At 37.8% G+C, this 15,735-nt stretch overlaps 1 protein-coding gene and 1 non-coding gene across 2 annotated transcripts; both read right to left on the bottom strand.

Moving 5' to 3' along the window:
* Positions 1 to 2,596: 2,596 nt before the first annotated feature.
* On the bottom strand, positions 2,597 to 5,005 carry LOC130934309 (uncharacterized). Its single transcript, XM_057863894.1, has 3 exons — positions 4,603 to 5,005; positions 3,197 to 3,696; positions 2,597 to 3,103 (listed from the first exon to the last, which is right to left on the bottom strand). The coding sequence occupies exons 1-3, from the start codon at positions 5,003 to 5,005 to the stop codon at positions 2,597 to 2,599; spliced, it is 1,410 nt and encodes a 469-aa protein (XP_057719877.1).
* A 7,512-nt stretch (positions 5,006 to 12,517) lies between these two features.
* Positions 12,518 to 12,626, bottom strand: LOC130937434 (small nucleolar RNA R71). The gene has a single exon (XR_009068654.1). It is a non-coding gene; the product is annotated as a small nucleolar RNA R71 (small nucleolar RNA).
* Between the last annotated feature and the right edge of the window lie 3,109 nt (positions 12,627 to 15,735).

A 15,735-nucleotide genomic window follows, 5' to 3' on the forward strand; every position in this document is an offset into this window, starting at 1 on the left:
TTGATTTTTGAATTTTTTTTTTGATGAGAGAGAAAAACACTAAAAATACTCAATGCATGAAAATTTTGGATCAAAACACATGATGCATGCAAGAACACTATGAATGTCAAGATAAACACCAAGAACACTTTGAAGATGATGATGAACATCAAGAACATATTTTTGAAAAATTTTCAAGAAAAGAAAACATGCAAGACACCAAACTTAGAAATTTTTCATGTTTAAACTCTATGAATGCAAGAATGCATATGAAAAACACCATACAACACATAACAAGAAAATATGAAGATCAAACAAGAAAGTTCATCAAGAACAACTTGAAGATCATGATGAACACTATGAATGCATGAATTTTTCGAAAATTTTATGCAAGAAAAAGATGAACATGCAATTGACACCAAACTTATGACTTGACACAAGACTCAAACAAGAAACACAAAATATTTTTGATTTTTATGATTTTTCTAATTTTTTTTTGTATTTTATTTGATTTTTTCGAAAAACATATAAGAAAAGGAAAATAAAAAATTTTTTAATATGAATTCCAGGAATCATGCAATGTTAGTCTAAAGCTCCGGTCCAGGAATTAGACATGGCTTAATAGCCAGCCAAGCTTTCAATGAAAGCTCCAGTCCAAAACACTAGACATGGCCAATGGCCAGCCAAGCTTTAGCATACAGCTAATAATCAAATTAACACTCTATAAAGATGGTTTTGAAGTCTCAGTCCAAAAGAATTTAGACATGGCTTTACAGCCAGCCAGGCTTCAACATGCTTCATGAAACTCTAGAATGCATATTAAAAATTTTTTTGAATAATTTTCGAAAATAGGGAGAAGATTTTGAAAAGATTTTTGAAATTTTTTTTTTAATAAAATAAAAATTACCTAATCTGAGCAACAAGATGAACCGTCAGTTGTCCATACTCAAACAATCTCCGGCAACGGCGCCAAAAACTTGGTGGAAGAAATTGTGATTTATACTTTCACACAATTCGAATAATATTCCTCAGTAATGGCTCCAAAAACTTGGTACACAATACCATGGTCTAAAATTAACTTCACAGTCTCGCTCAACTAACCAGCAAGTGCACTGGGTCGTCCAAGTAATACCTTACGTGAGTAAGGGTCGATCCCACGGAGATTGTTGGTATGAAGCAAGCTATGGTCATCTTGTAGATCTCAGTTAGTGAGTGGAATCATAGGGTCAAATGGAATTAAATTGGATAAATAAAATAAATAAAACGGATAGAAGTACTTATGTAATTCAATGGTGGGAATTTCAGATAGGTGTATGGAGATGCTGTGCTCCTCTTGAATCTCTACTTTCCTCATTGCTTTCATCCGATCCTTCTTACTCCTTTCCATGGCAAGCTGTATGTAGGGCATCACCGTTGTCAATGGCTACATCCTATCCTCTCAGTGAAAACGTTTCTATGCTCTGTCACAGCGCGGCTAATCATCTGTCGGTTCTCAATCAGGTTGGAGTAGAATCCCTTGATTCTTTTGCGCTTGTCATCACGCCCAGCGTTCAGGAGTTTGAAGCTCGTCATAGTCATTCAATCCCAGAATCCTACTCGGAATACCATAGACAAGGTTTAGACTTTCCGGATCCTCATGAATGCCGCCATCTATCTAACTTATACCACGAAGATTCTGTTGGAGAATCTAAGAGATATGCGCCCGGCCTAGAGTAGAACGGAAGTGGTTGTCAATCACGCGCGTTCATAGGTGAGAATGATGATGAGTGTCACGGATCATCACATTCATCAAGTTGAAGTGCAACGTATATCTTGAAATAGGAATAAATAGAATTGAATAGGATATCATCTTAATGGCATTGAAACTTGAGGTACAGCAAAGCTCCACACCCTTAATCTATGGTGTGTAGAAACTCCACCGTTGAAAATACATAAGTGAAAGGTTCAGGCATGGCCGAGAGGCCAGCCCCCAAGGTCTAAGGACTAGGCATCCAGAGATGTCAAATACATTAGTTAAATGTTCTATTTATAATAAACTAGCTCCTAGGGTTTACATGAGTAAGTAATTGATGCATAAATCCACTTCCGGGGCCCACTTGGTGTATGTTTGGGCTGAGCTTGATCAATCCACGAGCTGAGGCTTCTCTTGGAGTTGAACTCCGAGTTATGACGTGTTTTGGGCGTTCAACTCCGGATCATGACGTTTTTCTGGCGTTTAACTCCAGACAGCAGCATGAACTTGGCGTTCAACGCCAAGTTACGTCGTCAATTTCCGAATAAAGTATGAACTATTATATATTGCTGGAAAGCCCTGGATGTCTACTTTCCAACGCCGTTGAGAGCGCGCCATTTGGAGTTCTGTAGCTCCAGAAAATCCATTTTGAGTGCAGCGAGGTCAGATTCCAACAGCATCAGCAGTCCTTTTTGTCAGCCTTTTTCAGAGTTTTGCTCATGTCCCTCAATTTCAGCTAGAATTTACCTGAAATCACAGAAAAACACACAAACTCCTAGTAAAGTCCAGAAATGTGAATTTAACATAAAAACTAATGAAAACATCCCTAAAAGTAACTAGATCATACTAAAAACTACTTAAAAACAATGCCAAAAAGCGTATAAATTATCCGCTCATCAGCAGGTTGCCAGCCCTTTGGCATTCGTTGCAGCTTCTCACCAATTCCTTAGCATCTTTGAAGATAGTGGGCCAGAAGAACCCACATTGCAGCACCTTTGCGGCAGTTCTTTTTCCTCCAAAGTGACCTCCATAACTAGCACTATGGCAACTCCACAGGACCCTTCGTCCTTCTTCTTCTGAGATACACCTCCTAAGGATTCTATCCGAGCATTTCTTAAAGAGATAGAATTCATCCCAAATGAAATACTTGGTATCATTGATGAGTTTCCTTCTTTGATATTTGTTGATTCCAGGGGGTAAGTCACCGGCTGCTTTAAAATTGGCAATATCCGCAAACCAAGGTGCTTTATGAATCATCATTAGCTGCTCATCTAGGAAGAATTCATTTACAATTGTATCATGGGCATCATCCTTCTCACAAGGGATTCTGGATAGATGGTCTGCCACTTTGTTCTCCACACCTTTTTTGTCTCTAATTTCAATGTTGAACTCCTGCAACAATAAGATCTATCTGATTAGTCTTGGTTTTGACTCTTGTTTGGCAAATAGATATTTGAGTGCTGTGTGATCAGTGAAAACAATAACTTTAGAGCCAATAAGATATAATCTAAATTTGTCAAATGCAAAAACTATTGCCAGCAACTCCTTTTCGGTTGTGGTATAATTCCTTTGAGTATCATTAAGGACCTTGCTGGCATAGTATATGACATGCACCAAATTTCCTTTTCTCTGCCCTAACACTGCCCCAACTGCGAAATCAGATGCATCACACATCAGTTCGAATGGTAAATTCCAATCAGGTGGGGTGATGATAGGAGCTGGGGATAGCCTCTTTTTCAAGTTTTCAAATGCTAGCATGCATTTCTCATCAAAAATAAATGGTGTATCAGACATCAGGAGATTGCTTAAGGGCTTGGCTATCTTTGAAAAATCTTTAATAAACCTTCTGTAGAAGCCAGCATGTCCCAAAAAGCTCCTAATTGCCTTGACATCACTTGGTGGAGGTAACTTTTCAATTAGCTCCACCTTAGCTCTATCTACCTCAATGCCTTGATTAGAAACTTTATGGCCAAGAACTATTCCCTCTGTCACCATGAAATGACATTTTTCCCAGTTCAAGACTAAATTAGTTTCTTGACATCTTTTCAATACCAAGGCAAGATAATTTAGGCAATTAGGGAAGGAATCTCCAAACACTGAGAAGTCATCCATGAAAACTTCAATGAACTTCTCTATCATATCTGAAAAGATAGAGAGCATGCAGCATTGAAAAGTTGCGGGTGCATTACATAGCCCAAATGGCATGCGCCTGTAGGCAAACACTCCATATGGGCAGGTGAATGATGTTTTCTCTTGGTCTCTTGGATTAACCACTATTTGGTTATATCCTGAATAACCATCTAGAAAACAATAATATGCATGTCCCGCAAGTCTTTCCAACATTTGATCCATGAAGGGAAGTGGGAAATGATCTTTTCTTGTGGCTTCATTGAGCTTCCTGTAGTCAATACACATTCTCCAGCCTGTGATGGTTCTTGTAGGGATTAGCTCATTCCTTTCGTTGGGCACCACAGTGATTCCTCCTTTCTTGGGAACCACTTGAACTGGACTGGCCCATTGGCTATCTGAAATTGGATAGATTACTCCTCCCTGTCACAACTTCATAACTTCTTTTTGCACTACTTCCTTCATTGCTGGATTTAACCTTCTTTGGGGCTGAATGGAAGGTTTGGAACCTTCTTTCAGGAGTATCTTATGCATGCATATGGCTGAACTGATTCCTTTCAAGTCAACAAGTGTCCATCCAATGGCATCCTTATGCTTTTGTAAGACTTGAAGCAACTCTTCCTCTTGTTCTTGGCTGAGGGCTGAATTTATGATCACTGGATAACTTTTATTTTCTCCCAAGTATGCATACTTGAGAGTGGTTGGCAGTACTTTAAGCTCCAGTTTGGGCACTTCTTTTCTTTCCTCCTTTTCTTCTAGCATGCCTTGAACATGTATTTCAGCGGCTGCAGCTTCTTCGTTTGCTGCTAATTCTTCTTCTGTTGATGCTTCAAGTTCTTCTTCAATAGTTTCTTGTACCAAAGCTTCTATGGAGTCCAACCTCATACATTCTCCCAATGAGTTGTGTGGGTAACTCATGGCCTTAAACACATTGAATGTCATTTTCTCCTTGTGTAATCTAAGGATAAGTTCACCCTTTTGGACATCAATAATGGCTCTGGTAGTGGCTAAAAATGGCCTTCCCAGGATGATGGAAGTCTTAGCTCCTTCCTCCATGTCTAATACCACGAAATCTGCTGGAAAGATGAAGTCTCCCACCTTCACCAATAAATCTTCTACTATCCCATGGGAAAATTTGAATGATCTATCTGCTAGTTGCAAGGCCATTCTTGTTGGTTTGGCTTCCTCAAACTTCATTTTTTTCATCATTGCTAGAGACATTAGATTTATGCTGGCTCCTAGATCACATAAAGCCTTTTCTACAGTGATTTCCCCGGCAACGGCGCCATAAACTTGATGCATAAAAACTTGTCTCTCAAAAAATTTTCCTTCGGCAAGTATACCAAATTGTCGTCAAGTAAAACTCACGATAGAGTGAGGCCGAATCCTACAAGGATTGATTGGTCAAGCAACTTTAATTAGAAGAATATGCTAGTTGAGCTAAACAGAATTTAGATTGAGAACGTGCAGAAATTTAACTTACTAGAAAGTAAACAACAGAAATTAAAGTGCAGAATCTTAAATGGGGATTTGAAGTAATGAGCATGAAAATCAATGGAAGAAAGTAAAGAGAATGGGTAAGATCAGAAATGGGATAATCATTGGGTTCAGGAGATGTTGCATTCTCCGGATCAAGTTCATTCTCATCTCTTCCTCAATCAATGCATTCATTGATCTCCTTGGCAATCTTAAGTGATTGGATCCCAATTCCTTGGCAATCCAATCTCTCTAAGCTTGAACAATTGCCCAATTCCTTGATTTAATTGCTCATGGAAAGAGATGAAGTGTGGTCACTGATTATACCACATGTATTTTCAAATCAAAGTGTTGGGAGGATTACATGTCACTATATCCGTCCAAACCCCAATTTGGTCCAACATGAGAAAGCATTTCTAGCATGATCTCCTCATCCCTTTTCCAAGGCTCAAAGGAGATCCAATTATGGAGAGTTTCTTTTCCAAGACAACTAACCAATTGAATTAAGATTGAAAGCTTTCTAGTAAGATCAAGAGAAAAGAAAGAAGAAGAAGAATAAAAACTATAATTGATCCATCAAATTACAACAGAGCTCCCTAACCCAATGAAAGGGGTTTAGTTGTTCATAGCTCTAGAAATGAAAAATGGCAGAAAAGAAGAATCCATGCTAAAAGTGCAGAAAAGTAAATATATAAAGAGTAGTTCCCAAAAGAGCCAAGCTTCCCTATAGTTCAAAACTACTCCTATATATACTACTCCTCTTGATCTTCTAGTGAGTTCTTCAAGTTTTGGATGTGGGCTCTGGATCTTGAGTTGAAGCAGTTCTTATATTTAGTGGGCCCAGCTTGCAGAGAAATATGAATTAGGTTTGGGCATTTAGTGAGATTAACGTTGAGTGCCATTGTGGGTTCGAGAACGTTAGTGGCATTCACTTTTTCCACTAACGTTCCACCCTCATGTACCCACGTTAACTCCAACGTTAGTGGTCTTAACGTGACCACTAACGTTGCGTTCCCAATTTTTGGCCAACGTTATTGGGACTCACTTTTCCCAATAACGTTGGCTTATACCCCTTCACGAACGTTATTGGGAATCACTTTTCCCATTAACGTTGCTTGGTGCCTTTTGTTCCTACGTTAGAGTTCACGTTGGTGTAGCTAACGTGACTCTTAACGTGGGTGTGTTTCACCTTTCGAGAGCGTTAGTGACACTCACCTTTGTCACTAACGCTCCAAATGCCCAAACTCTCTACGTTAGAACTCACGTTAACTAAGTTAACGTGGCTCTTAACGTAGTAGTTATGCCATCTTCCAACGTTAGTGACAAAAGTGAGTGTCACTAACGTTGGCTCTTTGATCTCAACTCCACGTTAACTTTCACGTTAATGGTCTTAACGTGAAAGTTAACGTAGGCAATGCTAGTTGGTCCAACGTTAGTGACAAAAGTGAGTGTCACTAACGTTGGCTTTTGTTTTCCTCTTCCACGTTAGAGTTCACGTTAACTAAGTTAACGTGACTCTTAACGTGGATCATTGCCAAGTTTCTCAATGTTATTGGTGTTCACTTTTACCACTAATGTTGGAGAAAAACGTTATTGGTGTTCACGTTTTCTCTTAACGTTGGAGTTCTCTTTTGCTTCTATGTTAACTACCACGTTAACTTAGTTAACGTGGCAAGTAACGTGAGCTATGGATGGCTTCGTAGGCGTTATTGGTGATCACTTTTCTCATTAACGTTACAAGCTTTACCATTCCACGTTAGTGTTCACGTTAACTAGATTAACGTGAATACTAACTTGGTTCTTCCTTGCTTCCTTTGCCCTGAAATCAAGTAATTAAAGTGCATCAAAGCTCTAGCCAAAGTCATGAGATTATGCATCATCAATTTATCATACAATTCTAGCAAAATTCTCATGAAATCATGCAAAGTTCACAATAGTTGCTTGAATCAAGGTGTAAGTGTAATTTCATCCAAAATTTTCCTTATTCACTAAGAAAATGCATGAAACTACCCTAAAATAGTAAAGAAAAGGTCAGTGAAACTAGCCTAGATGCCCTGGCATCAGTTTTTAGTATGTTTTGTTTAAATTTTATTAAGTTTTCATAGGTTTTAGTGTTAAATTCACATTTTTGGATTCTACTTTGAGTTTTTGTGTTTTTATGCAATTTCAAGTATTTTCTGGCTGAAATTGAGGAGCTGGAGCAAAAGTCTATTTCAGAGGCTGAGAAAGTGTTGCAGATGTTGTCTGGATCTGACCTCCTTGCATTCGAAGGAGCATTTCTAGAGCTACAAAGATCCAAATAGATTGTTTTCAATGGCAATGGAAAGCTAACATCTAGGGCTTTCCAGAAATATATAATAATTTCTACTTTGCTTCAGAATAGAAGGCCCAAAACTGGCATTCAACGACAGCTTCCTGCCCCATTCCAGGCGTCCAGCGCCTGTTTAAGAAAATTGTCGTGTCGGTATAGAATTTCACACAAAATGATTCTCATTGCAAGTATAGTTTTACACCAACAAACAATCCTCCCAATCAAAAATTTGGTTTTGTCACAAGTACAAACTCCAATGAAAATTTACCAGAGTATTTAAACTCCGGGTCGTCTCACAAGGAATTGCAATGAAGTGAATCATTATTGGCTATAAAGGGACAAGGGGGTTTGATTTATAAAAGGATAAGAAATTAAATGGACAAGAAGAGTAAATCAAGCAAGCAATTAAAGAAAGCACTTAATAAAGAGAGACATCCTTGGCAAGGGTTGAAAATATAGGCTTTCTATCCTAGTCAAACAATGATTAATTCATCCTATTTAGTCAACTCCAACAAATGGAAGAAGGTATCGTGTTATCTTCACATAGGGAGAATGTCAAACAAGACTAGTTAATCATATCACAATAATAAACAAGAATTTATCTTATTACGTCATCCCCGACGACGGAAGAAGGTATAATATTATCTTTACACTCAGAGAAAGTCTAATAAGACTAGCTAATCTCAATCCAAAAGTCCTAGTCACTTACTAATTAAATTAGCAAGAGATTAGAGTCAATGGAAACAATATTAGCTAACAACTCTAGATCACCAACATAGTTGGGTATTAATGACTCAAGATTGCCTAATTACTCTTTCCAAGCCAAGAATGCTCAAGATTCTACTCTAACATCCAACCAAGCATTTTGTCAAACACTTGGTGGGTATAAATGGAAAGCATGGTAAATGTGCAAGATAATAAATCTACCAACTACCAATTGCAAAGAAAGTAAATTCACAACTTAAATCAACAATAAAAGAACATTAAACATTAAATTTCATTAAAAGAAATCCAAATCCAACATGAGTGCATGAACATAAAAGAGGCATAAAAGTAAAATTAACATCACAAACTAAGAGAATGAAGGTGTAGAAGCAAGAATTCATAAAGGAAACAAGATGAAAACATGAATTTGGACCTAGATCTAAGACGGAAATACCCTAAAAACCCTAATTTTAGAGAGAAGATGGAGCTTCTCTCTCTAGAAACTAAACTACATGATGCTAAGCTACAACTAAGTGCACCCCCTTTGCTCTAGCTTGAATTCTACATGAAATAGCTTCAGGAATGAGTTAGATTTAGGCCTGGGAAGCTCAAAAATTGCCCCCAACATTTTGCCTTTAAGTGAGTCACGTGCGAGCATCGACGCGTACGCGTCATGTACGCGTCTGCGCCGTTTGGCAATATTCCTATCCACGCGTACGCGCCATGCATGCGTACGTGTCGCCTTGCGACATCACTTCTGCGCGCGCGCTCCTGGTTTGCATGTGCGTCCATTGATGCGCTCCCAATCCTTGTTTTCTCATGCATTCTCCACTTTGCATGCTTTTCTCTTCACTTCTTCCATCCGATACTTGCCTTATGGACCTGAAATCACTAACAAACACATTAAGGCATCGAATGGAATTAAGGTGAATCAAAATCACTAATTTAAGGGCCTAAAAAGCATGTTTTTATATTTAAGCACAAATTGAGGGAGAATTACAAAACTATGCTATTTCATTGAATATGGGAAAAGGTGATAAAATCCTCTAAAATAAGCACAAGATAAACCACAGAATCGGGGTTTATCAGTGCCCACCAAGGAGAGACCAGCGTCCAAACGCTCAAAAAAGTGCCCCTAGCCAGTGTTCAATGCCCTAGAGCCCTCCTAGAACATGGATCTCAATCAAGCTCAGCCTAAACACTCACCAAGTGGGCCCTAGAAGTGGATTTTAGCACTAAAAGACTATTTTACCCTTTTTATGCAATCCTTAGTCAGTAGTTTAGTATTTAAAGTCTTTTACACCTCTCATTCAAGGGAGGACGCACACTTTACACCTTTATCATTGTATTTTCTATCAGAATGAGTTTCTAAACCTCTTAGGTTAAGGGGAGGAGCCCTGTTGAGCTTTATGGATTAATAAAAGTATTACTATTTCTCTTCAATCTATGTTTAATTCAATTCTAAGATGTATCTTTGTTCTTCAACTTGATGAATGAGATGACCCGTGACAATCATCTTCGTTCTTCATACTAAGACCGCGTGCCTGACAACCACCCATGTTCTTCTTGGGTTCGTGTGAATACGTAACTGGAAAGCATCGAACCACCAACTTGATTATACATCTCTTAGACGGCAAATTCACGACCTCAATGGGAACTTCTCGAGACACCAGTTCAGTGGAGGTATGGGGAGATTAGGGGCTATGTGGTAGAGGCTAGAACCCAAAGGCACCGTGTTCTCTGATCTGGAAGATCTGACCTTGTCTGTGGTGTTTTGAGTAGGATCATGAAGGAGAATGGACTGCAGGAGCTTCACCCTCAATCAAAATGGATCCACACTAACCCTGGGGTTCAGATCTGAAAGAGATTAGCGACCGCGACCGTACGGTGTTGATCACATACAGCCTACCACAGAAGAAATCATTTTCAGTTGAAGAAGACAGTAAGACCAGAGTTAATCCAGAAGGACAAAGCATCTCCAAGCCTTAACCATCTTCTTATCACAGTTTACACGACTTTTGAGTTCTAAGTAACGTTCTCTTTTTATTCTCTTTTATTCAATTAAACAATCAAACCACGTACCTTTCTATCCGCCTAACTAAGATCTACAAGATAACCATAGCTTGCTTCAAACCACAATCCTCGTGGGATCAACCCTAACTTGCTCAGGTATTACTTAGACGACCCACTGCACTTGCTGGTACAGTTGTACGAAGTGTGGGATTCGTGCACCAAGTTTTTGGCGCTGTTGCTGGGGATTGTTTGAGTTTGGACAAATGACGGATTATCTTGTTGCTTAGATTACATATTGTCTTTAATTTTGTTAGAGTCTTTTATTTTCTTCCTTTTTTCAAAAAAATAAAAAAAATTTCAAGAATCCTTACCTTTCTTTATCAATCTTTGTTTTTGGTTTGAGTCTTTTGTTTTTGTTCTTGTTGAATTTTCAAATTTCTTTGAGTCTTTTCTAAAAATTTTCAAAATTAGTCTCTTTTGTTTGAATCTTATGTCAGTCTTTTAGTTTGGTGTCTTCTTGTGTTTTTCTTTTACAATTTTCGAAAATTTTGTCTTTGGTTTTCAAAATCTTTAAGTTTGGTGTCATTTGTGTGTTCTTGTTTTCTTTGAATTCTTTGAGTTTTTGTTCTTGGTGTTCTTTTTTATCTTCAAAGTGTTCTTGTTTTTCTTTTTGTTTTGATCTTAAAATTTTTAATTTTGGTGTCTTTTGGTGTTTTTCTTGCAATTTTCGAAAATTGAGTGCTTTAAATCTAAATATTTTAAGTTTGGTGTCTTTTGTGTGTTTTTCTCTTTCTTCATTAAATTCAAAAATCAAACAAATAAAATATCTTTTCTTATGTTTAATTAAATTTTCGAAAATTTTAAATAAAAATTCAGAATTTTAATTTCAAATTATTATCTTATCTTATCTCAATTTCAAATTTCAAAATCAAGTCATTTTAAAATAAAAAATCATATCCTTTTCAAAATCTTATCTTATCTTATTTCAAATTCAAAATTTAAAATTCAATTTCAAAAATCAATTTTCAAATTTCAAATTTCAAATTTTAAAATCAAATCTTTTTCAAAAATCAAATTTCAAATCTTATCTTTTTCAAATATTTTTCAAATCTTTTCAAATTCTTATCTTTTCTTTTCTAATTTCAAATTTTAAAATGAAATCTTTTTAAAATATTTTCAAATTTCTTATCTTATCTTTTTTAGTTTTAATTTTTAAAATCAAATCTTCTCTAATCTTCTACTTTATCTTGTTTTCAAATCTTTCTTAATTAGTTACTTATTTTCTCTCTCTTCTTTTTCAAAACTTCTTAACTAATTCTTCTCTCTCTTATTTTCGAAAATTCTCTTCTATCTCTCTCTTCTATTTTCAAAAATTCATCATTTAATTTTTAAATCTTTTTAATTAATTAACTTCTATTTTCAAATTTCATAAATTAATAAAACAAAAACAAAAATATTCTAATTCTTGTTTATCTTCTCTACTTCTAATCCCTCTCCTCTCTTTATTCAAATTATTCTTCTCCTTCTTCTATCTTCATTCTTCTTTCTCTTCTTTCTTCACATCTCACAGGGAGTCATCTGTTCTTGAAGAAAGAGCTCCCATTCTTCTCCTCTCTTATTTTCTTTTCTTGTTTATGACCAGAAACAGGGATAAAGAACCTCTCTTTAATCTTGATCCTGAACCTGAGAGGACTTTAAGGAGGAGCTTACAACAACTTAAAGCACAATACTTCAGAAGAAATCTCTCAGAAAATTTCGAACAAGAAGCTGAAGACATGGCCGAACCTAATCATGAAGGAGAGGCAAGAAAGGTTCTTGGTGCTTACACCAAGCCTACTTCTAACTTCTATGGCAGAAGTATCTATATACCTGCCATTGAAGCTAACAACTTTGAGCTAAAACCACACTTAGTGACCTTAGTTCAACAAAACTACTAGTACCATGGACTTCTACAGGAAGATCCAAATAAATTCTTATCTGACTTCTTGCAGATATGTGACACAGATAAGACCAATGGAGTGAGTTCTGAGGTCTATAAACTTATGCTCTATCCTTTTGCTGTAAGAGATGGAGCTAGATTGTGGCTAGATTCTCAACCTAAAAAGAGTCTCGACACATGGGAGAAGGTGGCCAATGTATTCTTGACCAAGTTCTTTCCACCTCTAAAGTTAAGCAGACTTAGGGTGGAAGTTCAAACCTTTAGACAAAAAGAGGGTGAATCCTTCTATGAAGCTTGGGAAAGATACAACTAACTTATCAGAAGATGTCCTCCCAACATGATCTCAGACTGGATAACATTAGATATCTTCTATGATGGCCTTTCTAAGATATCCAAGATGTCATTGGATAACTCTGCTGGTGGATCACTCCACTTGAAGAAAACACCTGAAGAGGCAAGAGAACTCATTGACATTGTTGCAAACAACTAGTTCATGTACACTTTTAAAAGAAACCCTATAAGTAACGGGTACTTTAGAAGAAAGGAGTTATTAAACTTGACACTATGAATGCCATATTGGCTCAGAACAAGATCTTGACCCAGTAGGTCAATATGATCTCTCAGCATTTGACTGGAATGCAAGCTACATCTGGCAGCACTCAAGAAGCTTCTTCTGAAGTAGAAGCTTATGATCCTGTTCAACCCACCATGGAGGAGGTTAATTACATGGGAGAACCCTATGGAAACACCTACAACTCCTCATGGAGGAACCATCCTAACTTTTCATGGAAGGATCAACAGAAGCCTCAGTAAGGCTTCAATAGTAATCAAGGTGGAAGAACCCAGAATAGGTTCAACAACATACCACCATTCCCATCTTCTCAAAGGAACATGAAGACCCCTAAGTAGAGCCTTTCTGACTTAGTTGCTATAGTTTCCAACCCCTCTAAGACCACTCATAGTTTCAAAACTGGAAAAAGGTCCTCCATAAAAAATCTGGAGGTACAAGTTGGTCACAAGAGCAAGAGGATCCCTGAGACTCCTCCTGACACTCTTCCTAGTAACACTAAGGTGAATCTAAGAGAAGAGTGCAAGGCCATCAACACTGAGGCTGAGGCCGAATCTGGAGAGATTGGGAAGGCATTGAACGCCAGGAAGGAAGATCTCACTAGGCGTTCAATGCCCAAACTAGCTGATAGCCTGCTGCTGAATGCCAGTGAAGAAGCTCTCAATGGGCATTCAACGCCCATCCTGGCAGCAGAGCTGGCGTTGAACGCCAGCCAGGAAACACTGGCTGGGTGTTCAACACCCAAACAAGCAGGAACATTGGCGCTGAACGCCAGTGAGGAAGCCCTCACTGGGAATTTAACACGTAAACAGACATGGAAACTGGTGTTGAACGCCAGCAAGGACATCCCTGCTAGGCATTCAACACCCAAATTGGTAAGGGAACTGGCGTTTAACGCCAGTATGTATCATGGGCGTTCAATGCCTAAAGAGTCACCAGAGCTGGAATTAAACGCCAGTAATGGTACCCCCTCTGAGTGCTCAATACCTACTCAAGAAATCCCTATCCAAGAACTAAAGGAAGCCAAGGCTCATGTAGAGACTATAGAGGTTCCTTTGCATGCACTTCTGTAATACATGAGTTCTGATGAAAACTCATCCTCTGATGAGGATGAAGACATGATGTTGCTATAAACTTGATAGCTACGATTTTAGGAAATTGCACGATCGGCAAAAATTCCTTCCGGCAAGTACACCGGTTATCGTCAAGTAAAAACTCACAATAGAGTGAGGTCGAATCCCACAAGGATTGGTTGAGTGAGCAATTCGGATTAGAAGTGTGTTCTAGTTGAGCGGAATCAAGATTTAGATGAGAATTGCGGAATGTAAAGTTGACGGGAAACGTAAATGGCAAGAAATTGAAAGTGCGGAATCTTAAATTGCATGAATTAAAGAGCGAGAAGCTAAATTGCTGAAATTAAAAAGGGATCGGGGTGATTGCATGAATTAAATTGCAGAATGTAAAGAGAAGGTGGTAGATCAGAAATGGGGAATTCATTAGGTTTCAGGAGATATTGAGATCTCCGAATCAAAACATTTTTATCCCTTCCTCAACCAATGCATTCATTGAATTTTGCTTGGCAATCTTATATGATTGGATCCCAATCCCTTGGCTCACCAATTCTCTCTAAAAACAAACAAATTCCCAATCCCTTGGTTTAAATGTTCATAAGAAGAGATGATGCTCGATCACTGATTATACCACACAGTTTCATGAACCACAATTTGGTAGGATTACATGTCACAATATCCATCCAAACCCCAATCCAATTCACTGTGAGAAAGCTTCTCTAGCATGAATCCTCCATTCCTTTCCCAAGGTTCCGAAGGATTCCAATTATGGATAGTTTCTTTCCCAAGACAACTAACCAATGAAATTAGATCGAGAAGCTTTCTAACAAAATTCAAGAGAAAAGATTGAAGAAGAAGATAAAAACTATTATTGATTCATTGAATTACAATAGAGCTCCCTAACCCAATGAAAGGGGTTTAGTGAGTCATAGCTCTGAATTCAATTACAAAAGAGATGAAAACTAGCAAAATGATCAAAAGTTCTCCGTGTTCCCAAAAGTCCCTTCCAACTTAAATTCTATCCTATTTATACACTTTCTAAATTGAGCTTCTGTTGTGTTTCTTGGGCTTTGAGGCCTTTCCCTGATTTCCTTTTGCTTTGGGTTTATGATCCATAATCCTGATGAGGATGCTGATCCAATTCTGCAACATTCATTGAGCCAACTTAGTGATAATCAAGTAATGACACATGACTCAACAAATTGAAATTCCAGACTCATCAATTCTTCAGGCCCAATCCCATAAACCATGATATTCAATTGGGTTTCATACCAGAGTATGTTTAAGTTAATGTTTGTGCTCAAATGCTAACTTAAACTGCAATATCTTTGGCCCAGAAACCTTTTCAAATTGGCGTTTAAGTTGAAGTTTAAGCTTAAACTTCAACTTAAACGCCAGACACTTCCAGGAGGTAAAATTCGAACACGTTTAAGCTTCAGTTTAAGGTTAAACTGAAGCTTAAACGTGGGAATGGAAGAAAGCAATCCTGGAGTGTGAAATGTCGAACACGTTTAAGCTTCAGTTTAAGGTTAAACTGAAGCTTAAACGTGAAAATGGAGGAAAGCCATCCTGGAGGAAAATTCGGTCGAACACGTTTAAGCTCCAGTTTAAGCTTAAACTGGAGCTTAAACGTGGAAATGAGAAAGCAACCCTGGAGGAGAAAAAATAGTCGAACACGTTTAAGCTCCAGTTTAAGCTTAAACTGGAGCTTAAACGTGGGAATGCTCCCTGGTGCATTTCTCAATTCTGGCGTTTAACTTCCAGTTTAAGGTTAAACTGGAAGTTAAACGCCACTTTCAGCTTCCATGATTTTGG

This window comes from Arachis stenosperma, chromosome 6 (genome assembly GCF_014773155.1).
Source record: "Arachis stenosperma cultivar V10309 chromosome 6, arast.V10309.gnm1.PFL2, whole genome shotgun sequence".
Lineage (NCBI taxonomy): Eukaryota > Viridiplantae > Streptophyta > Magnoliopsida > Fabales > Fabaceae > Arachis > Arachis stenosperma.